The 23,721-nt window shown below is 40.4% G+C and overlaps 2 protein-coding genes and 1 long non-coding RNA gene across 7 annotated transcripts in view; 1 reads left to right on the forward strand and 2 right to left on the reverse strand.

Moving 5' to 3' along the window:
• The window catches only part of CC2D2A (coiled-coil and C2 domain containing 2A), a 43,426-nt gene extending 42,581 nt beyond the window's left edge, over positions 1-845 (reverse strand). The window contains exon 1 of one of the 2 annotated variants that reach the window (XM_031588395.2): positions 507-845. In XM_031588395.2, coding sequence (XP_031444255.2) covers positions 507-756 — 250 coding nt within the window. In that variant the 5' untranslated portion in view covers positions 757-845. The remainder of the gene's footprint in view (positions 1-506) is intronic. The other variant, XM_031588393.2, reaches the window with a different exon arrangement.
• Positions 500-10,444, forward strand: LOC116225811 (uncharacterized). Of its 2 annotated transcripts, XR_016466208.1 has the most exons (4): positions 500-638; positions 5,984-8,188; positions 9,456-9,538; positions 10,361-10,444. It is a non-coding gene; the product is annotated as an uncharacterized LOC116225811 (long non-coding RNA). The 2 variants fall into 2 exon arrangements; XR_016466209.1 differs by lacking the exons at positions 9,456-9,538; positions 10,361-10,444 and having other exon boundaries at positions 5,984-8,303.
• Positions 9,938-23,721, reverse strand: part of C1QTNF7 (C1q and TNF related 7) — a 63,373-nt gene continuing 49,589 nt past the window's right edge. For all 3 annotated transcript variants that reach the window (XM_090139657.1, XM_090139656.1, XM_031588400.2), the window contains 3 exons: positions 12,515-12,710; positions 11,755-12,000; positions 9,938-11,047 (listed from right to left, as the gene is read on the reverse strand). In XM_090139657.1, the coding sequence (XP_089995783.1) occupies positions 10,416-11,047; positions 11,755-11,995 (873 nt within the window). In that variant the 5' untranslated portion in view covers positions 11,996-12,000; positions 12,515-12,710 and the 3' untranslated portion in view covers positions 9,938-10,415. The remainder of the gene's footprint in view (positions 11,048-11,754; positions 12,001-12,514; positions 12,711-23,721) is intronic.

Here is a 23,721-nt window from a genome sequence, read left to right on the forward strand (position 1 = left end):
CGTTTCACCTCGGCACTGATGATGAACACCCGAAACGGGTTTGGGTTTTGTTGACTTTTTCATTGCGCCTATTTACGTAAGCCCATAAAGCTCAGCACTTGGATTCACAAGGTTAAGGCTCCCCGAAGCGCTCAGCAGGAATATCGCAGAGATCCCGCTGCAGAAGTTCACCATTACCGGGGTGCCAGCAGGCCCCATTCCGCCCCATTCCGCAGCGGGCCGTTCGCCCCCCACGGCCGCTCCCGCGCGCTCCCGCACGCCCCTCATCCCGCTGAGAACGGAGGCGAGCGGCCGCCAGCGACCGCAGATCACCGAACGCTTCAGCCACAAAGCACGAGCCTTGCATTCAAACACGCAAATCCTTTCTGCCCAAGGCAAAACTCTTTTAAAAGAGCGCGTCTGAAAACCGTAGAATCGTTAAAGTCGCGAAAGCCCGCGCACGCGTCCCCCCACGTCGCCACGCCAGCAGCGCCGCCCACCCCGCCCCGCGCGGCGGAGTCACTCACTGCGCAGCGCCGGAGGGGCAGCGGCCGCCGGCTCCGTTGCCATGTCGGCGGCGTTCCCTCGCTCCACCCGCGGCTCGAGGGGGCCGGCAGGTCCCGGCAGCTGGAGCGGGACAGAAACAAAGGGGAGAACGCGTGAGTGAGGGGGGGGGGGGGGGGAAGGGAACGGGACGGGGCGCGGCCTCAGCAGGCCGGCCGCCGGCGGCACGACCCCCGACCCCAAAGGGGAGGGGAAAAAAGCGCGAGCGCGCATGCGCGGGTCGCCCTCAACGCCGTGTGCGCGTGCGCGGGGCGCTGCGCTCGCCCTCCGGAGCGCCGAGCCTTAGGGCGCTGTGTGCCCCGTCCTGCCACAGGTGTCATCGCTGGTCTGTGAGAACCCGGCTAAGGAGCTTCCCTGTGCTTGCCCCACTGTGGCCTTTAGTAGGCCATAACCCTGGAACTCAGCGCAGTTAGAAAACACAGCCGTACATTTGTCTCTCACATCCCTAAGGCATCGTTGTTTACAGCTTATCTCCTCGCAGCGGCTGCCTGTGTCCATGGAGGGTTTTGTCCCTCCTGCCGTACTGATGAGTTCTCAGTTCGAGCACAGTTATTTCTAAAGTAGTTCTACAGATCAGAAAGCAGGACAACTGTTCTCCTAACCTACTTGAGACAAAATATGTTTAACTAGCGATCGGAAGATAAAGTAACCGACTAACTTACATACTTCTAACTAGTTCTGTTTTACACTGATGCAATTCACGGCATTATGGTGGCTGATAGTGATGTGCTCGTGCAGGAATAAAGTGTAACTGCAAACCTGCGTTACGACAGTAGTAGTGATTGTATGGATCTGGGGATTACAAGAGCCTAATGGACACTACTGAGTTATTAATTATTTTCTTGCATATACAAACATATTTCACAGGAGCCTGTCGCTCAGTGAAATACCATGCAATCATTTGGGCTGCAAGGGACCTTGAAAGGCTGTCTAGTCCAAGTACCCTGCACTGAACAGGGACACCTACAGCTGATCAGGTGCTCAGAACCCCATCCATCCTGACCTTGAGTGTCTCCAGGAACAGGGCGGCCACCACATCTCTGGTGACCTGGTATGGTGCCTCACTACCCACACTGTAAGAAAATGTTTCCTTACATCCACTCTACATCTCCATCCTTTAGTTTGAAACCATTTCCCTTTGCAGTAGCACAGCATGCCTTCACTGAGTGCTACTACTGCTTCACCTCAGCTGTTTTGTTGTTTTTTTTTCCCCACAGAAAGCTTGCACCAACTGTGCTGATCTACCACCCAACAGCATAATTTAGTCTGTATTTTAAAAATCCTGTGAAATAACTCACAGGAGTAAAACACAGGAAGCTTTTCCACACCCTGCTGCACCTCCTTTAGCAAGAGCACCTACACAAATTATTCTATTTCACCATCCATTCTTTGTACTGGATATGTAAGCTCATGCATGCTTTCCTCAAAACTGCATCCAAACCAGGCAGTACTCTTTAACTGTTGGAAAATGCTGAGTATGAAGGCAGAACAGGCAGAGGAGAAATGACTTTGTTATCTTCCACCTAAGCGTATTCCCTGCTCTCCCCAAAGGATTTTCAGATTGCTAAACAGCACCTTCAGGTTGCACAGGGAACTGAACTTGCCCTAAGATAGTGGTTTTGTTAGGCAAACAGGACGCTCCCTAAGCACCTTTGCATTCACCTTAGCACCATTTACACCAGCACCTTGCACAAGTGCTAAGCACGATGTGCCTGCAAACTGCAGTGTTTCCTGGCTGCACGTGAGTTTAATTAGATAACAGCTTTGTGGCACAAAAATTATAACACTGCAAGAAACTGCAGTGTTTTCGTTGCTCAGCTCATAAACTTCTTTTTCATATCAAACTTTTATGTATCACATTTAAACAATCTCCTGAAGGCACATGAAAATGGAGAATGCTGGCAACAAACCAGAAGGGCCTTATGGCCACTTTCTTTAACAATTCTTTATCATTTCTTGAAATTAAGTACAAGAGCAGCACTAAAAAAAAGAAGTAGTGAACAACTGAAAGCAAGTACACTAAAGCTCTCCATTAGCTCAGAGGCTGTTTCCAAAGCAGTAAAACCCCAAAACAAACAGAAGTTCCTTTAACTCCTCTTCTCAAAATGAGTTACATCAGAAGTACATGGAACACCGCTCTGAGGGTTTTGGATTTCTAAATCTCTCACCCATGAAAACATCCAGATCACTGTGATATGATATCTGAAGGAAAATAGTTGTTTCCTACCTGGGTTTTCTGATGCAGCAGCTGTGGGACTGCCAGCAGCCAAGCACAGCAGCCTCCCCTAGCAACAGGCTGCTCTGGTTTTTAAAGAGAAAGGCTCAGATTTTGCTCCTTCTACCACTAAAGCCATTCGGGAAGACTTCTTTTGTTTTGTAGACAATTTTTTTTAAGTAAGAGGGAAAGAGAAAGCTATAAGTAAAATACAGGGAAGATGAAGAAGTGATTGCAGCTCCTGCTGACAGTACCTTATCCTAATCAGTGGCAGAAAGCTGTCAGTGCTATCAGATAGTTTGTAGAAATGTGGATTGTCTTACATACAGTTCCTAATTTTTATAGGTACAAAGCAATTTATAGTATTCCTAAAAAATCTGGACAGATCTTTTCTGCTGAGCCAGGTTGTTAAGAAGTAATTTCTTACAATAACATTTGCAGCAGTATCTTTATAACAACCAGAATAAACAACTCTGTGGGTACTAAATGGAGTTGTTACTAGACCTGTTTGTAACTGTCCCTGTACAATCAGCCCCTATAACTTTTGAAGGTCTGTTCTGCAAAGCTTTAATAGCTGGAATCACATGAAAAGAGATGGCTGAATTGTTTCCTATTTCTGAATGCTGTTATAAAAAGTCATGGGAAGAAGTAAACAGTCACAGAAGATAAAAGATCTGTAGTATGGACATTTAGTTAAATTAAGTGGAACTATCACAGCTAGAAAGAGCTGGCATGAGAATATTTTTCAAGAATGGAAGTGTCAGGTTTTTGAAGATGATGTGTCCAGTACACAATTTCTGATATCTGCAAAGTCTCACTGTATCTGAGACTATGGAAGTCATCCAGTGGGTGAACCTTCATACAGGCTTTTGGCAACGATTCAGGTGAAACATCTCGTTTTGCTAATAAGCCTGTCTCCCAGCTATCTATTCCAGTTCTCAGAAACAGTTGTGCAAACAGTTTAAATGATGGACAAATATGAACAGCATTATATAAGGAACATTAAAGTAGTACCCTAAAGGAACAGTGGGAACATTTGCTTACCAGGATGAAAAGCTACTTAAAAACATATGTCAGGACAGACATAATTCCACTCCCAGAAGTAAGACAGAATTTAAGCCATATTGATTCGTGGAGGAGAGAAAAACACATTTATTTCAGTCAGCATCATAAAAACAGGGAAGCCCAGTGTCTTTGATTGCACCGTGCAGCAGATGCAGTGCTCTAAATGAGATGATGTGAGAAGCTTTGCTTTGTTAGGTGCAGCACTGTCACTGATGTTTTGCCAAGCATAGCCTTTGGAGCAGACAAAAACTGTGGGAGCTTCTAGAAGGAAATGATTATAAAAAGCAAAATGTTGATCTTTAGTGAAAAAGAGAGCCTTCGGGTTTTATGGCTGGGGCCATGGCTGTGGGCCCTGTTTTTGGTACTACCATCTCATCACAGCACCTTACATCTGCTGCTCAGGGAGAGGCTGTGCTGACTGCCCCAAATGAGGCAGGCCACGGGGTGATCTTCCCAAATTAGACTACATGTTGTTGTGTTATTAAAATAGAAGTTTTGACTACTATAGGCAGCTCTGCAGTGATCTCAACTTCAGAGAGGTTACAAAGAAGGGAGAACAAACTCTGCTCAGCGTGATTATTTTAAACTGATTGCACCTCACTCCAGCATGACTGAATTCACAAATAAAATTCCTTGAAATTTGTCACACATGGAGGAAAAATCAGTGTTCACTTATCAGACCATCTGCCAGAAGATGCAGGTGGTGTGGAAAGGAGGAAAGCCTGCTGCTTTGGCAGCAGCAGCAGTGGTAGACAAGTTTTCAGATGATTAAAGAGGTTGTTTTTCAACTCAAAGTTTAAATGCCTTCCACTATCTTCCAAACCTAAGAATAACGCTTGTTTGAAAGTAAGGAACGAAAAGAGAATGCTGGTAATTTTTTTTTTTTTTTTTTTTTTTTTTTAATATGATTCACTCATTTCTAGAAATCTCATCTGCTTTTCTCTAAGAGTTCACTTTTGGAGACTCTTGAGAAACACAATTATTTTGTTTTTCAGTAATTCAGTCTTTCTTATCCCTTTGTTAACGTGACAAAAGCAAGGCTGTTCTTTCACAGAAGCAACTTCATGAACAAGGTGTTATGCTTTATATTGTATTAACGATTCTGACAGGCGCCTTAAATTTGAAAAGCAATGATTTTATTATTTATTTGTAATTTATTTGTAATTTGTAATTAATAATCCTTAGAAATTCTTAAGTATGTTGACTTTGGGCACATTATCTGGCCCACCTTCACATACGGTAAAACCTTCGGGAGGACAGCCAAGTTACTGCACTTGAAGCTGTCCAAGGAAGAACTGGAGCATTACTTCATGAAAGGTCTGCCAAGAGGTCATTTGCATCATTATAAAGGTACTGCTGTGTTCTTCTCATCAATCCATATCTTCTAACTGAGAGACGTGTAAATTGCAGTATTAAATTACACCAGTTCTTCCACTTATATTGTTGTCTAAGAGCAGCAATCATAGTTTTGCCATCGAAAGTTGAATGCTAACCTCAGTTCATCACTTAGATACAGGTAATATGAAGAATCAGGTATCTCCAGCCCCTTCCTTTCTTAAAGCAGGTGTTGAATACGTCCGAACTGAGATTTATCCCACCTATTTCTAAATCAAAGTGATTCTTGTCTATTCAGCTGTATTTTCAGTTGTACCAGATAATCATGCAGAGGGTGGTGAAGCTCTGGAACAGGCTGCCCAAGGAGGTTGTGGATGCCCCATCCCTGCAGGCATTCAAGGCCAGGCTGGATGTGGCTCTGGGCAGCCTGGTCTGGTGGTTGGCGACCCTGTGCATAGCAGGGGGGTTGAAACCAGATGATCATTGTGGTCCTTTTCAACCCAGACCATTCTATAATTATATGATTTCTCTGCACTGGTGACAGGAAAGGTAGCAACTAATTTAGCCTAGGCAATGATGTTTTAGACATTAATGTCAGAGAAGATAATTTCACACTAATGATTTGTGCTGCAAGAACAATCTCCATATAGGAAAAAACTTCCTTACAGCTCTTCCAACAGGTAGTTGTTCAATCATGTAAGAAAAATTACATGCAGAATTGAGGGATATAAGCTAAAGGCAAATAATCCAAAAGAGTTTTGTATATGTATATGATATTAAAATATAGTTGCATAACATGTTTAATTAATTTTTCTTTTGCCTTAGGAAGTAACTTTCATGAATTGATCAGATGTTTGCAACCAGCATAAAACAAAGCATCTCTGAGAACACTGAGGTTTTCATCCAAGTGCTTGGAACATTGTGCACATCAGCGTGGGGACAAATCATGCCTCTGAAATTCAGAAATACTGACATAACCTCAATTTGGAGTGCTGAGTTTAGGAGTGATGTGGAAAAGAACATAACCTCTGAATGCTCTGCAAGCTGAAGTATAAATGCTTTGTTCTGAAATGAATAAATTGCTTCTTGAAAGCAATGTATTACTCACTGAGAAAGATACACCTATTGAATGAAGCAGCACAGTGCAGCTGAGCAGGTGAAATATCATCAGCCTCTGTGATGCATTGCTTTCTCAACTCTATTTATCTTCTGTTTGCTCTCCTGTATTATTTCTTGGATGGGATTCACCACCTACTGAAATACATATATTAAATAAGCCATGCTTCCGCATAAAACTAAGGTTCCTACTGGCTAAATTGCCTGCATTACATTACAGTTATCCTGAGTGTGAAGTACGTGCCAATGGATAAATTAGACCGATGACTGATGAGTGAATATTTTGGTAAATGTGAAACTGTATTCGGTAAATAATAACCTAGCAAGTAAATAAAAATGAAGTATTATATGAACTGCACCAACTATAGAAACATACTCAGTAGGGAACACATTAAGGTGCTTTTCAGATTTTTGTATCTTTGCCATCGCCAAAATGCATAAATGCTGTTAGGCAGATTTATGAAGCTTTGAAGAATGTAGGTAATACTTTCAATCCTGATATGCATTAGTAGCTTTTTTTCTCTGTATTTTGTGAGCATAGAAAAAAAATTCTTTAGGACTGGTTATATTTACTGCATCTGAAAAAAATTATGGCAGTATAAATCATGTGGATATGAAAAGCAGTAGTGAGGAAAGTGAAGGTATTTATTCAAAGAAAGAGATGTAAGTTTAAAGATGAAGTTTTCAGTATGATTATAATGTTTAATTAGCTATCTAGGTTAAAAATGTTTATCAACATGCAGCTGACATCTTCTTTGTCACTCTACCATGTATAAAGAAAGCTTGAGAGATTAAAAGATTGTGGGGGGTATTTTCTTTCAAACAACTTTATTTTTATTTATGGATATCTCCATACATATATCCCAGGTAAGTATATGTGGGCTTTTTTTTTAATCTCAGGAATCTCAGGAACACTGAGATTGAAAGCTCCTGGGTGGTATCAGGTTTGTATGAGTTCTGCATCTTCCTTCAGAAAGCCTAAGAGATTGTGCTACAACAAATAATGCTTTCTTCTGGGAGTTTCTCCTGTTGATAATATTTTTTCTCTGCTGATTGTAGACAAAGATGTAGATGACAAGTGTAGAACAGATGCCTAACTTCATGTGCCACTACGGCACATGCACTGACCTAATTAAGCTCAGATTTAATCCTAAAGAGATTCCTTGTTATTCTGGATCATCTTGAAACCAACCCAACCTATCCCCTCACCTGATAGCATAAACAGTGGGGAGACTTCAGCCCAAGATATTTTCACTGTAAATTCAAATGTAGAGAGAGGGAATATGTCTAAGGAAACATCATGTCATCAAAGCTGATCTATTTTCAAGAAAAATAGCAGTTACAACTATGATTTACTTTAGGAAAATGTTTTGAGATTCTGAATAAGGGCAGGGACACATGGTACTTGTGTACATATGTTGTCCATTCATGTAATAAAAAACTTCTAGCAAGAAACCTTTAGGTATAATTCAACAGAATTACTTGTTTTTAACAGTTCATGCCAAAATATCAGACTATTCAAATAGCTACATAACCCAAATAGGGAAACTTAGGGAAGCTAAAATGACTTTTCTATGATTGTACTAACATAAATTTAAAATTATTAAGCAAAGGAAGGCAATAACTCTTGGTTTGCTTATACTCATGATGTCATTTTCAACACAGGTATGGTTAAAATATATCTCTTATATTTCATTCATTTTTGTATCATAGGGAAGCAGTTTGCTCTTAATTAGAAATGTCATTTTAATGCCATATTCTTTCTCTATTCAGTGGTGAAAATTTTGTTTTTCCTGAAAAAGTCCAGATTTATTATAACCATCAAATATGTTTCTGACAGTCTGAAGAACATCTGTTGTGCTGTCATAAGGATGGTCTATAGGAATTTTTTAATTTTGAAGATCTGAAATATCTGTAAGTTTCACCATAATAAAATTAATTTACAACTCCTAATATAAACTTTCTGTTGAGTCAAATGTTGTAGAACTATTTCCATATTACTTCGGTAAATTAAACATGTAATGAAATACTTTCATTAGTTGGGTTTTTTTTCAGAATAGGTCCAATCCTTTATCTGTTGAGTTATGCATCCTGCACGTTATGTGTGCATAGTGACTGTCTGTTCTGACCTGTGGAACATCACTGCTGAGAGCTGTTGTCTGTGCCTTGTATCATCAGTGCTGTCTGTGAGAAAGTGGCATAAATCATTGATGTAAAAATGATGATTGGGCAGCATTTTGCACTCATTTTATGCTAGACTTGCAGATGCGTAAATGATTGTACAGTACAGTGATAAACTGAGTCTGTAAATGTTCTCTTCCATATTTTCCACAAGAAACAGCACATGTATAACACTAATAAATTAGATGTCAAGTTGGAAAAACATCCACTTTCATCTTCTATCGTACTGTCAAATAAAATGAGGATTGTACAGGCATTGGCAGTTTGATCTGTTAGCAGAACTTTGCACCTGTTCACTGCATAAGTAACAACCATGTTCTCAAAGGCATGTGTGTTGTTGCATAGGAAAATAAGGAATTAGATGCCGGGTGCACAGGTTGATATTCCATATGTAATTGTAGTGCATTGAAAACTATTTGCATAACTGTTAGAAATAACAGAGTTCTGTAAATCTGGAACTAATATAATAAAACAAGATTGTAATTTCTTGCAAAGCAAGTACGTCTCTAAATATGCAGTTATAGATGGCCAGTCTTGACCTACAAGTGTTAACTGCTGAAGAACACACAATTCTCCTAGCCAATTTTCACAATAATTGATACTACCATTAGTAAAATGTGCTCTGGATTTCCAGTGGGAATTTATAGTTTCTCAGTGGTGGATCTTGCCATGCCCTTGTCTGATAGAATGAAGTGACAACTACTACCAGAAATCATGCACATCACTTCTTAACTATTCCACTGACAAGAAAAATAAATTGGCCTTGTTAGATTTACTGAGTACATTAGTAGAGTTGCAGCCTTTTTTTTCCCCCAGTTTTCTATAAGCACAACATGAATATAAGTAGCAGTCTCATAAGTAACACTACTCGTTATGAATTATTATGAATACTACTCATTACTTGAATTTCCACTGATCATACATCCAAAGCACTGTAGCAACAGCCTACTCTTATGACCTGTATGCTGACTATCCACAGTGTCCCCTGTATCTTTTCCAGGTTCACTGATCTCCTGAATTCAGTATTCCATCTCATGTGTGACCTAAAGTTATTTTATTGCATTTGGCCATCTCAGAGTACAAGTAAGTCTGCTTAAGTGATGCAACTCAATTTGTTCCATATAATTTATTCTCCTTACTGTTACTGTTCTATCAGTTATTTGGCTTTTTTTTTTTTTTTTTTTTTTTCCAGCAGAAGGTTTATATTTTCTTCCACATTTTTGAAAAAGATTTTGAATAACATTGCAATAATAGCAAACCCACTTACACTGAAAATACCAAGCAGAATACTGATTTGATACCTACGTGCTTTTAGCTTAGTCAACTTTTAATTATTTTGTATGTTTAATATATTTATTCTGTACTTTCTGGACTGCAATTAGGCTGTCCTCAGCTGGTAGAAAATTTCATGAAATATTAGGAGGTTAACTGCTCACAAATATCTTTTGTTGGTGTAAGTATCAGATTAGAACATGCCTCTGACCTGTCTAGCAGACATCTCTATTTTCTTCCTTTGTTAAAAAAAAAAGTTTAAGTTTTCTTTGTTTTTAATATATTACCTGTCTCATAATGACCAAGGACAATATTGCTGTCAGTTGTTCAATTTTTCTTTAATACCGTATACAAAATATCAATTCTACTTTGTAACTTAATATATTTTATATAAAATCCAATGTACAGTATCTTAAATTTGTTTAAATAGTATCGTAAACATAACTTCCATGAGGAGTCTGTCCTGGAGTGATGCAGTCTTTTGTTAATTATAGTTCCCTTTGATATCCCTGTTGCTCGGTAAAGAATCCAGCTTCAATTCTACAAATCTCCATCTGAACTCAGATTTGATTCCTGTCAAAGCAAAAATAAATTCCCGGGTTATTCATTTTCCACTTTGTGTCCCACACACAGCTAGATAAAGTCATGTGCTGGCTTGTCATTTGGCTGTGATTTGACATTATCTGCTTCAGAGCTCATCTTCGTCTGACAAAGCATCAAGATAATCTGTATCAACATATAAGAGAAACCCAGAAAACAAGCTGTCTGCCCATGTTGGGTCTGAAAAGAGACCATTTTGGTCAGCATAGAAGATCTCAAGCCATACTTCATCTTCTGGCTGAAGGTAAATCACAGTGGATCCAGAAGCTACGTCGTGGTTTCCTGTGTTTGCATCAAATGTCTTTATGCGGTACTTCCCGTTGTGAACCAGCCCAATCGCAAGGTGCTTATTTGCCAAAGTGATGTCATAAGAAAAATAATAAATCCCTGGGATGGCACAAATAAACTTCCCTGTGGAAGGGTTGTAATGTTCACCCTCGTTGAAGAGGACTTTATTGAATACAATTGGTAGTCTTTCCTCAGGGTAGCTGGTGGTGATGCCAACAGAGAAGGCAGATTTCAACACTATCTTCCCACACTTACAGACCCCTGGTGCACCTGGCTCTCCTCGGTCTCCTTTATCTCCCTTAGGTCCTGGTGGTCCAGCTGGACCTACTTCACCCTTGGCACCAATCAGTCCTCCTGGTCCTTTTTTCCCAGACTGACCTTGATCTCCTTTCTCTCCGGTTGGTCCTAATGGCCCAGTTTTTCCTCTTAAACCTTCAAAAACATTTTAAGTTAGTTAATCATTTCAATTATCATCTCAGTAAATGATTGCATAGGCTACTGGGTATATCTGAACAGACAGGAAAAGCAAGGTCAGAATTTCAGAATACTTCAAAAATACTTTCAAAACCTTCTAAATAAGTTTGTGAAAAGAATAGCAAGTTGAAGCAGAGCAGTGGACTACACAGCCTGTGAGTCCTTTGTTTTATATTCCTAGTTTTCTTCATACGCCTTGATTAAACACTGAAGAACTATATATCCATTGCAGACATTGCATGGGTACTGCTGGTGTAGGGGACAGTAGTATGGTTACCCATACAGTTATGCCAATGCACTAAATATTACTTACTATTTCAGTGGTTTTATTCTGTACCTACAAACTTGTTAATTTCTGATTCCTGGCTAACAGCACAAATGAGACTAATTATTTGACACCAGTGCTGCCACACATACCTTTGCAATGTCCCCTTTTTGTTTAGGATCTGTGCACAGGAAGACTGTGCAATTACATTTATTTGCACACGTTAGACTATATGCACATTAGACATATCTAAAATATATCTGGATATTTTCTTTCTCTCACTACATGCACACTAAACCCACACAGGCACATACATACGCACACATGTTCATCATATGTATATGTGTAATAGTAATGATTTTGATGCACTATTATGTTAGTTGACACAAATATTCAATACCTGCGCTCCCCTTTTCACCTTTTTCTCCTTTCCTGCCATCTCTACCATCTCTTCCTGGAAGACCAATGCGTCCATGTGGCCCTGGGGCTCCATTAGCTCCAGGGGGGCCCACGGGACCTGGCAACCCAGGGATACTGCAGATGTATCTGGTATGGTAGTTCTCTCCTTTGAACTGGTTTTGAAGAGGTTGTTCACTGGTGTAGATGGCAAAACTTGTAATGTACAGCAACACAAACATCATTGAATCTGGAAAAAGTGCATATGGAGAAGACTTTATGTATATGATGATACTCTGATTCCATTCAGATGGCCAATGGGAGCAGCATTTTCTAGTGAGGAAAAAGCATGTACCTTTACTTCGTTTTGAAGCCCTTATCCTTGCAAATGAATCTAAATCCTGACTAACCGTAGCAGGAATTTGGCAAGTTTGGAGAAGGGACACCAGTAAGAGAATTACAGCTTCATTGTTTGGTTGTACACTCTGGTGACCACAGCACCATTACTTCGCTGTAATGGGCCAGATGGGAGCAGACCACTGTCCTATGGCTCTGGTGCTAACAGGGCTTTCTTTTTAAGCTGGATTGCCATGTGAAATGAACTACATCACAATATCTTGCAAGAAAATTAAAGCATTATATTTTGTGGTTGGATGTTTTCATGAACAATTCAATAAATTGGATTTCTCTGTTGCATAATATATACTGAGGGGTTAAAGAAAAAAACACTGCACAAACAGAAATGTGTTGAGGAGTTGCAGTACCTGATATACAAAGGTGCTCAAAACTAGCGTTGCATTAGCTGAGATTCAGTCATGAGTCAGGTGAGATAGAGTGAGTTGAGTTGTTTCTTCTAATTCACTTGCTGGACTCTCAGAGCATGTCTGTGGGGGGTTTTATTGGAGTTGTCCATTCCTTCAGAGCCAACTTACAGCACAGCAAACTGAAGTCCACTGGTTTCTGTGGGGAGAAAGAGAAGAAATGGGTCAAGGATTCAAAAAAATATCTGTGAAATACCATAAAACTCTTTTTACAGTGAAAATCAGTTTCATTCTCAAACTCATAATTATATTAAAAAATGAATCAGTATAGAAATCCTTTTCATTCCCTACTCTGTTATATGATTGGCTTTGCTGATTGACTTGAAAATCCAAATGGTCATATTTACCTAAAGTTCATGTGATCTCCACGGCCACGCTGTGATTTATGGCATGACCAAAACTATTCAGCAGGGAAAAAGACCAGCACTTCCACATCCACACTCTTTACCAAGAGTAGGAAATGAGAGGCTACATCTTGATATTGATGCAATGAAGAAAGAAGAATGAAAAGATTACTGAAGAGAAGTAAGTGATGCTCCAAAATTATCTTCAGTGATTTATATTTCTTCTTTTCATATTAAACATCTTATATCAAATTGGCAGAAACCAAACTATTAATTTTGCTGTCATTTGATAAATGCTTACAGTGTAGGCAGGCACAACAGCTTCCAAGAGTGAATTAACATATGAATGTACAGCATTAGAGGAGAACAGCAAATGATGACTCCAAGGCAGTAGTTAACTATAAGCACAAACTTTACAGCAGTGTTTGCTTTGATATACTACTGGTTGTACCCAAATAAGGCTCAAGGATTTTCATGGGACTTAAATCAGGGACAGCAATGCTGTCTGCAGAGAGGAACAATTTAATCATGTGGCCAGGAGGGAGCATCTTGGTGGGAACTGAAGCCTAAGACTGCCTATGCATGTTACACAGAGCTGATGGACGAGAAGCAGACATGACCTAAGAACCAAGGATGGGAACAAAAACTACCTTTTGCCAGATCAAAGCCTGAATCAGTAGGCTAGGTGTTCCCACACTGTGTTGTGCATCAGCCAAGCAGAAACAATTTCTGCAACTGCTGGTTTTGCCTGTCCAAGATCTTTGACAAAACACAACAAGAGCTGGCACACAGTTGCTCCTGTCATCAGCTGGCCAGTAACCTACTGATGTGTGAAGCTGTCTCCAGTTCCCATATCTCTCCTGCTGTTCTTCTCATGTGCCTATGGGAAATAAATTAGCCTGGGACATGTGTTTCTGCTAAGGCTCTGGGAAAAATTCGTTTGGGGAAGGCAGGGAGAACAGGGTTGTTGGAATAAGGATGTTCCTTAGTGGGACATTGTGGTTTGAGAGTGAGTTTGGCCAGGGAAGGGCACACAGGTGTTGGAAAATAAAGAACAGGAAAAGTTTTCAGCACTGGGATGGCGGTTCTTAAGGAAAGATGGGGCTGTGAACCAAAATAGGGGGACTGTAGGAAGGCTAATAGAGATGAGATTAGGAGAAAATGGTAATAAGGTTCAGATGATGATGTTCAAAGTCCAAAATTTAGGCTTAGGGGAAATGCAGAAGCAGCTAATTCCAACAGTGGTCCCCAAACAAATGACCTTTGGGAAGCCATGTGTTAGGCCACAGAATCAGGACCTGTTTTGGCCTTGACTTCTGGCTCTTATATTTCTTCACGCATAACAATCCTGTTTTAAAAGGAGGAGTGAAGGATGCGTCTCCACTTTATTGCAGCAGCCTCTTGGGAAGTGTGAATCACCTCAGACCAAGAGAGGATGTATAGCATTGAACCCACACCTCCTGTTTCCTGGGCGTTGCTTTAAAAAATAAACTGTTAGTCTGAAGGTGAACAATAACTTAAGGCCATGCTTTTGAAATTTCAGGCTGAATGAGGAGGCCAAAATCAGAGTTTTCAGTTCACTGAGACTCACGGAGTTAGAAGGTAGAGTAAGACTTCCCAGATTCTTTTTTCAGGAGTCACCTATATTCCAGTGCAGTACTTGATCACATAGAGTTAAATGTTAGGCAGAAAGTGAGTCACAAATTAGACTTCTTTTTTTCTAGTTGTCCTTTTCAAAAACGTACACTTTTGTCTGTAAGTTGGAATAGGAAACAATGTCATTTATATGTGCCAAATAATGTTTCTTCAAGGAAAAACAACACTTGAGAAGTTCACTTTTTTATCCAAATAGCAAAAATCAGAACAAGCAGATGTTATTCATGTTAACAACAATTACAATTATCTTCACTGAAGCCAGCACCAAAGATAATAAAGAGAATGATATGAACAAAGATTAGAATGTTCTTCCAAGTTTAGAAAGTGGCTTTTCAATAGGTACCAAATCGGAGCATGAGCACATGCCAAAGCTTTCACTGGAAAACTATAGACAAGCTCATCGCTTCTAATGTGAGGTGATTTCTAGAACAGCTTTTCTAAGTGAGGGTGGCACATGCAGTTGTTTCATCCCTTTTATATTGCACAAGTAGCAGAGTCATTGCCCTTGTGCATGAACATGAAAGATCATCTGATTCTTTTAATGTCAGAAAAGTATTCTAAAAGTTATTCTGATATGTTGTTGCAGATCTGCTGACATGACAGATCTACCATGAAAAGATACTCCATGTATTACATTCCTATTGAAGCTACATGCTGGACTGAGGATCTGTATCCTCAAGTTTCTAGGAAATCTCAATGCATTACCAATATACTCAGATTGTACTCATTAACATTTTTTTTAAGTTTAAGAATTAAGGAATTGTAGCAAATTCCCAGTCTTGAGACTTCTTGGTATATGATCTAATCTTCCTCCCTTATCCAGCTATGGACATCTTAATTTTTAAATTTACTAATTGGCATTGTTCTGAAACAATCATCAGAGATTTCCCATCAATCTTTTATAAATAAAAACTGGGTCAAAAGCCAGCGATTATTAGTCACAAGCTATCTTGGCTGTATTCTTACTTTTATGTTTCCTTGCTAGCTTTGAGTTCACTTCCAGGACAAGTACACAGGCATCTGAGTAGGATGGAAAGATATATTTAACTTCTTTGTGCAAAAAGGTGTAGATGAGAAATATTAATACTTTTTGTCCTTTCTTATCTGTAAAATTCACAATGGCTTAGTAGTGCGGAACACAACAGTCAGTGCATCTGTGCCTCTCAGACAGCAGAGGCTCTTAAGACCTCACATCACTACCTTGTATCCCTGCTGTGGGGTGTACACATCAAGTCCACAGCTGGCCATTGCCACACTCTGCGGGTTAGCTATAGAGCCATCAATCTTCACATAGTTTTATGTTGTCTTTGTTTCCCTTAAGAGAGGGAGAGTGACCTGAAACTTTCTGAGCTGTCTGAACTTGTGATTGCTAGTCCCAGAATGACTGATGGTGCCCAGAGGGATCAGCCAGTGGAAAAGAACATTAGCTAAATATTTCTGAGAAAACAATCCATAAAGGCCTTATTAGCAGTGCTGACATTTAATGGTCTGATTTGCTTCAGTGTGCACTCAGTCATGTTTAAATAGTCTCCCTCATAACTATGTTGAATGTGGTCAGATTCTTCAACCATGTCTTAATGCCTTCACAAAAAATAAAGAGCTTATAGTCGATCCCAGAAGATCAATTTGTTTGATTTTCAAAATATCAAAGCAGTGGGATTCATTTTATTCCTCAGTCTCTCACTTGAAATCCATCCATTCTTATTATTTACAAGGTCATTTTTACTAAAAATGCCCTAGAATATGATAAAGGCATTTATCAGTGAGATAGACTGCCTCACCTGGGGGGAATTTTCACATGAGGTCTGGTTCGATGTGTACCAGAAAATGCAAGGAGATAAATAAAATCTGATAGAAGTTGTCTTGACTGACAGCTGAGAAGTTAAGTCAGTTGCTTTTGGTCTGCAACTGTGACTCGTGTATCCAAGATCTGGGGAACTACAGGCCTGTCAGCCTGACATCAGTGCCAGATAAGGTTATGGAACAGATCATCTTGAGAGAGATCACTTGGCATGTACAAGACAACTGGGGGATCAGGCCCAGCCAGCATGCGTTCATGAAAGGCAGGTCCTGCTTGACCAACCTGATCTCCTTCTATGATTGAGTGGATGAGGGAATGAGGGATGCCTGGTGGATGAGGGAAATGCTGTTGACATAGTCTACTTAGACTTCAGCAAAGCCTTTGACACTGTCTCCATCAGTATTCTCCTAGAGAAGCTGGCAGTCCATGGCTTGGATGGGTACACTCCTTTCTGGGTTAAGAACTGGCTGGATGTCCAAGCTCAGAGAGTGATGGTGAATGGAGTTAAATCCAGCTGGCAACTGCTCACGAGTGGTGCTCTCCAGGGGTCGGTATTGGGGCCTGTCCTGTTCATTGTCTTTACAGATGTCCTAGTTGAGGGGACTGATTTCATTCTCAGTAAGTTTGCAGATGACAGCAAGTTGGGAGGAACTGATGATCTGCTTGGGGATAGGAAGATCCTGCAGAGGGATCTGGACAGGCTGGATCTCCATGCTGAGGCCAATGAGATGAAGTTCAACAAAATCAAATGCCGAGTCCTGCACTTTGGCCACAACAACCCCAGGCAATGCTACAGGCTTAGGGCAGAGTGTCTATGGAAGAAATAGACCGTGGGATGTTGGTCGACGCTCGGCAAAACATGACCTAGCAGTGTGTCCAGATTGCCAGGAAGGCCAATGGCATCCTGGCTTGCATGTGAAATAGTGTTGCCAGCAGGAGCAGGGAAGTGATCATCCTTCTGTACTGAGCACTGGCGAGGCCACATCTCAAGTACTCTGTTCAGTTTTGGACCACTCTTTACAAGAAAGACATCAAGTTTCGTTGTCATGCTCAGAAATACCACAGGGAGAACCTCAAAATGGAACTTCATTAAGTGCAACTTAAGGGAGAGGTGATGGCTGTGAAGTTGAATCTCACAAAGGTGTAGGTCTCAGGAGACCGTGTCTCTACAGAAATGATAGATGCATTTTCAAGCATGTAAAAGCTGAAACTTAATGTAAATAAATGAGGCTCAACCTTCTGAGAAATTAATGCATTTTGAAAACAGCACCAGGGCACTGAAGCCTTATATGCTTTTCAGAATGCCACACCACAAGCTGAGTTACGTCTTCAAACACAGGACCATGTCAGCAGGTGTCCCCAAGCTCTGGGATTTCCAGGCTGTCCCACAGTGTGCACCCCAGAGGTCCCATCCGCGCCAGTGCTCTTACATGGAACTTATCAACACACAAGATAAAAATCTGGCCTCAAGATCAGCAAAGTTTCCTGACAATTAGTGGCTGTTCAGAGAAAATCCTGGTCTCATGGAGTGATTCTACCCCAAATTGATTACTTCAACAGCATTACTCCTACATTTACACTGGAATAGAGAAAGGGAAATTTGGCTTGTTTTATCCATTTTTGTGTTTGTTATGGTTAATGTCAGATTCCGGAGATAGGAGCCAGGAAGAGTGAAAAATAGAAATTTATGTAATGTCTGCTTTTGGGTAATAGCACATTTTTAATTATACTTCTGCCTGATTAAATCAAATCTGTAAATAACAACTTGATTTCCAATGAAATTAAGCTCTGTCTGTGAGACAAAAGGACGTGCATGTTAGAAAGACAGCTCCAAACAGTCTGGAGCACTGAAATAAGAAAAAATTTAAATTCTATATTATAGTGTCATCCACTGAAAGAAAGACTTGTGTTTATGTAGAAGACAGAATAATGCTTCATGGCCCCCATCATGCCTCTCAGAAATGCCAGCTCCAACCAAGCTGACCCTCTGCCAACCCAGCTTATATACCCAGAAGGCAGCTGCACAGTTCCTGTGTTTCTAGTTTATGGGCTTGATTTTCTGCAGCTCCACATTTTGTGTAGGTGTATTCATCAGGCAAGAGCTGGCTGCTCCCTGAATCTGGGCATGTCACGGGCTCCTATGGGGCGGCAGAGCAGGATCTTGCCCATCCCACAAACCCAGCAGGGAGCAGGACAGTGGCACCCCCAGCTCTGGGCACTAGGAACATCTGTGGGATGGGCTGAGGCCAAGCTAAGACATCAGCCCGTGGGTGAGGTTCAGCTGGACTGCAGTGGGGTCCTGCGCCTTGGCAGGGTGGGAACAACCCATCCTACTAATGCCCTCATGACTCTAGGAGTTGATACTGATTGAAAGAAGGAAAAAAAAGCATTATGATCCTGATCTGGCAGCTTGCATCCACTGTACACATATGGAAATAACAATTTTCAGCATGAGGCTTACAAAGATCTATTTAATTCCATTTGGATTCCTACTCCTCTCTCCCTGCTGTGGCATTCACTGAGCTGCAGGGCCAACTCTTGCTCTTCAAGATTTGCTCTCTTTCAGCCTCCTGATGAGAACCATTTCTGTGGTTGAATGTTTGGATTTGCAGAATCTCAGTCTAAATTCTGTTTTTAAAATGTACAAGCTTCTCTGGGTTGTGAAGATGTAATGTCAAACTCCTTGACATGAAGAAATGTTTGGATTGTTTTTAGAACACATTGAAAAAGCCAAAATCTATTACAAGAGCTTTTTGCTTATTGAATTTCTAACACTGCCTAATCTTTTTCCTTTTGTATTTCTGACTTGGGCATTTCAAGCAGACAGCTCCAAATCTCTATAGAGAAATCTTATGAAGAAAAAAAAAAGTATTGTTTCATTTATACGTTTTTATATTGCACCCAGACCTTGGAAGGGACAGACTCATGCTGTTGTATAAGCATGAGTCTATTAATCTGTTCTGACAACTTACTATAACCTACTACAGATACTAATTACAATATATCTTTAAAAAGAGTTTAACGTGTATAAGATACTGAAAAGATGGGGCAAAGTGAAAAGAGAAAAAGGGAAGGGAAGGGAAGGGAAGGGAAGGGAAGGGAAGGGAAGGGAAGGGAAGGGAAGGGAAGGGAAGGGAAGGGAAGGGAAGGGAAGTTTTGTTTGATATATTCACTTAGAAGAATGCAAGTTTTACTGTGATATGGTAACATCAATTTGACATATGTGATCATTTGTCAGCCTGATTCAGTACATACTGAAATCAAATGCCAATCCTTATTATTAAAGGTGTTTCATCAGTCTCACAGAGAGGAAAAAAGAAAACATAGCACAGAATTTTTTTCAGGAGATACATTCTTTCATCATCTGAACATCTATTCTGTGGCAATTACTTACTCCTTTGTGCGTCTATTTTTTCATCAGTAAAATAACAACATAAATAGTAATAGAAATAGTATTTTTCTGCTGATGTAAAATCTGGTTACTTCAAAAGCACTTTTCAGATTCTGGTTTTTCTAAGTAGATGGGACCACCATTTTGTATTTCAAATCAATTATCTCATGGGAGATTAAAATGGATGCAGTAGGCATAATTCTTGTAGTTTCTTCCTACATCCTTCTAGCATGAGGCCTAGGATCTGACAGTCAATTTTGACTTCATATCAGAGCATCAGCCATACCCCTGCTTGCCACTGGGAACAAAATTCAGGCCTCACGTATCTGGGCATAGCACCACTGAAACAGGTGCCTCATACTTATAAATGGCCTTGAAGGTGTGCTTTCTCTTAAGTTCCCGTGGCATTAACCTTCCTGCTTTTTGTCATGCATCCTATCTGCTTGTTTCCCTGGCCCTCCAAGGGAATAGTATGAAGAAGGTGCCGCTGCCAGTTGGCTTGACACTTGATAGTAGGAAGGGAATCCTTTGCCTGCTGAGAGTGGGCTTTGCCTTGACTTTGCATGTGTGTGGCTCTGCACAGTGACCTCTGCAGGGTCTACTCAGGACATAAGTCAGCATTTCTGGGTGGTCAGAAAGTAGAAGAGAAGCAACCAATTTCATCTCATTTTCACTTAAATTTGGCCTGATCTCAGCCTGCCAAAGGTGTTCTGATTGTCACTTAGCTTTTCTTTAAGGTTCTGAAGCATGGTGGTTGCATTTAATGTCAAATCTATTTACTAAAGTTTTTTTTTCTATTTGACTTTGACTGATGGAGTTAATTTTCTTTAACGCAGATCTATTCTCTGATATCCTCAGTTGATCTACTTAGATTTGTTTCTAGCTGATAAACAGCAGTAAGCTGGCATGTAATAAACTGCTTTGTTCTTTTTATCTTTGTGATAGATATCTTCATTGGGTATTACGTAAAGTGCTATTTTAGTATTTGTGATTTTGTTTATGGCTTAAAATACACATTATATCTTGAACAGGATAATTGCAGCTGAAAAGTCTCTTGTATTCAAACATCATGTCTTTCCTGCTTAGAATTTCCATTTTCTTTCTGTGAGATGCTGTGATGTGTTGTGAGGCTTCTGGTTTTCCTTACTCTTTGGGAAAGTTTAAATGTACATATGTATATATGTGTGTACACATACACTATGAAGTTTAAAAAAAGATTTATGAACTTATTAGCTTATGTGGGAAAATGTGGAAACACAATTTGGAGACAGTTTTATTGATGCATCTTCTATCCCAAAATTTTATTTATTCCACTTGCTTTATTAATGCATGAAAGTAGGTCTCTGCAGAAGTTCATAAGCCTCTGCTGTTCTCCATAAAATTAATTGCTATCCCAGTTTGTTCTCTTGGGGCAATTATGAAGTCATCCATAACAGACATTTCATGATGTCTCTTTTTTGGGATTAATGTTACATCTGAATGACTCTGCTAAATATGATCAAAAGCCCTTCTAGCCCAGTGCCTTTGCTTCCTGGCAGCCCTTCAGCAGGCTCTTGCATTCCTTCCTGAGGATGTGGGAAGCATATGGTGATCCTTGCCCAGGGGCTGTCTTCCTACTTCTGGTATGCAGCTAAGAACTGGAGATATTTTCTGAATCTTTGCTTTCTGTCAGCCTTGCTGGACTCTTTATCCATAAACCTGGAACCAGTTTAAACTCTGGCTTTCCATATTAGTAAATTTGTTTGTTTAATTACATACAGAACACATTTATCACCTTTCAAGCTTTTTGTCTTCCACAGATCTTTTAAAATGATAATCTCATTGGATCCCTGTATTTTTTGCATTGTGACGGGCAGTGACAGTAACAGGCCCGCTCTTTAATGTGTTATCTTTCTCAGAAAAGCAGTAACTTTAAACTCCTTGTGGCTGGCACAAACATTTTTGTTGAATAACTTGAATTTGCAATTAAGAATTGTATCAATTATGTGATCAGATGAATTTTCAGAATCATCTGCTCTTTTCCTCTGGTGTATTAAGATTAGTAATCAAGATTTTGAAAGATGTGTAAGTCTAGCAGGTCTAGCACCTTCACTGTTTCATACCATGTCCTTGGATCAGTGTAGACTCCTTGTATCTAGCAAAGATGCAGAAGTGCAGCTGCAAAAATGCAGCAGACAGAGACTGTTATCTTGTCTCTGCCAAAGATGTGCATCATAGGACAGATGTCACTGCTGCAGTGATTGGCATTCTGCAGTACTTAAATCTAAGAAAAGTAATAAAACCCAAATATAATGTTTTCCAGGAGACATAAATGGCCCTTATAGAAAAGAACAACACCAGTTTGAATCTCTTAAAGCTGTGTAAACTGTCATGTGCTTCCTAAAATGGCGGTAAGGATAGTTCTGAGGATACTCTGTAAAATATTGCTTTTGTTGGCATATTTCTAACAAAATAATTATGGTTTTTTAATACAGATGTATATCGTTATTCAAAATGAAGTTTGCTTATTTTAATGTTTTAACCACACAGTGTAAAATTATGCCAGTCCTTGCTTTGCTTTTTGAAAGTATCTTGCTGGAAGCAGTGGTGTTACTGATGACCACGTCCTCACAGACACAGCACTGGATGGTTATGGGGTGATGACATTCACCATCCCTGTCAGGGTTGCCCTCCTCATCCTCCTCCTGTGTCCCCTCTCCTTGCCAGGCTCCTGAGCTTTGCTGAGCAGCTCTCCTCCTGATGCTTGGAGCATCAGGAGCAAAGATCAAAATCTGTCCTGCTCCCAGAAGACATATGGTAGAAAAACCCATTTTCCCTTTGTCCCAAGTCTATTGGGATATAGAATGCTCTAGATTTTCTCACCAATAGCCAGACACTGAGGATGAAGGTGAGAATGAAGGAGAGATGCATCACCATGCAGCAGCTGTGAGGGCTGTATTGGCGTGACTTTGGATGTCCCTCCAGATTGCCTCTGTGTCCTCATGGGACAGAAAGAAAAGGGCAGTGGTCCACAGAGCAGCAGAAAGGTGTTGACGAGCTGACTGCCTGTGTCAGTGAAAAGCCTTGTCCACCCTGAGTGATGCTACAGCTGGCCAAGCTGAAAGAGAAAAGTCTTTACATGGAAATCTCAGATGTGGAACTCTCTTTCCTGCCAGAAATGTAGCTAAAGTAGACTGTTTGCTATAGTGAATATTCATGCTGTGATGAGCCTAGATATCACAGTCCTTTCTCTCTCTTTGAGATCTCTCTTCAGCCTGCAATAGGGATGTAGCATGCCAACAGTTACAGATGATGAATATGGTGGAAAGCCACAGTGTGCACAGTATAGCCCCAAGCCCCAACGTGCTGGCTCTGCCCTCTCCTCATTTGTGGACTTTTACAGACTAATCGTGTCTTGCAGACCATGAAAATGGAGATTCTGTGCAGGTGGTACCACTTTTGCAGAAGTAATCACAGTCAAAACAAGTTCTTCTCCAGAGGCCCTCAACTGCAGAGAGGGCAATAATGACTCACAGCGTGTTAGCAAAAGTAGTGGTTTTGGCAAAAACAAGAATCCCATTAAGTAAAGAAATTGTTCTGCTTTGGAGTTTCATCAGAGTTTTCTTTTTTTTCTTTTCTTTTTTTTTTTTTTTTTTAATATATTCCTTTTCTCTCCAAACTTTCCTAGTTTTGCCCTGTTGGTGAATGCCACACAGAAGCCAAGGGAGCCTGGAGGTGAAAATCTCCAATAGTGGAGCTGGATGGACAGCCAAGACCTGCTCCTCGCAGCAGGTGCAAAGCAATGATGCCTCTGCCATTTCAAAGCAACAAATGGGCATAGCTTCTGGGTTTTGTGCACCTTTATTAAACAGAGGTAGCCAGAGAATAGAGCCAGAGATTGAGACCAGTTACCAGAACTGTTTTTTTCATAAAGACAACGAATATTTTTTGAAGTGCATCTGTCAAAGATGCTGTTATT

The sequence above is a fragment of the Phasianus colchicus genome, chromosome 4, assembly GCF_987193195.1.
Source record: "Phasianus colchicus chromosome 4, bPhaCol1.hap1.1, whole genome shotgun sequence".
Taxonomy (NCBI): domain Eukaryota; kingdom Metazoa; phylum Chordata; class Aves; order Galliformes; family Phasianidae; genus Phasianus; species Phasianus colchicus.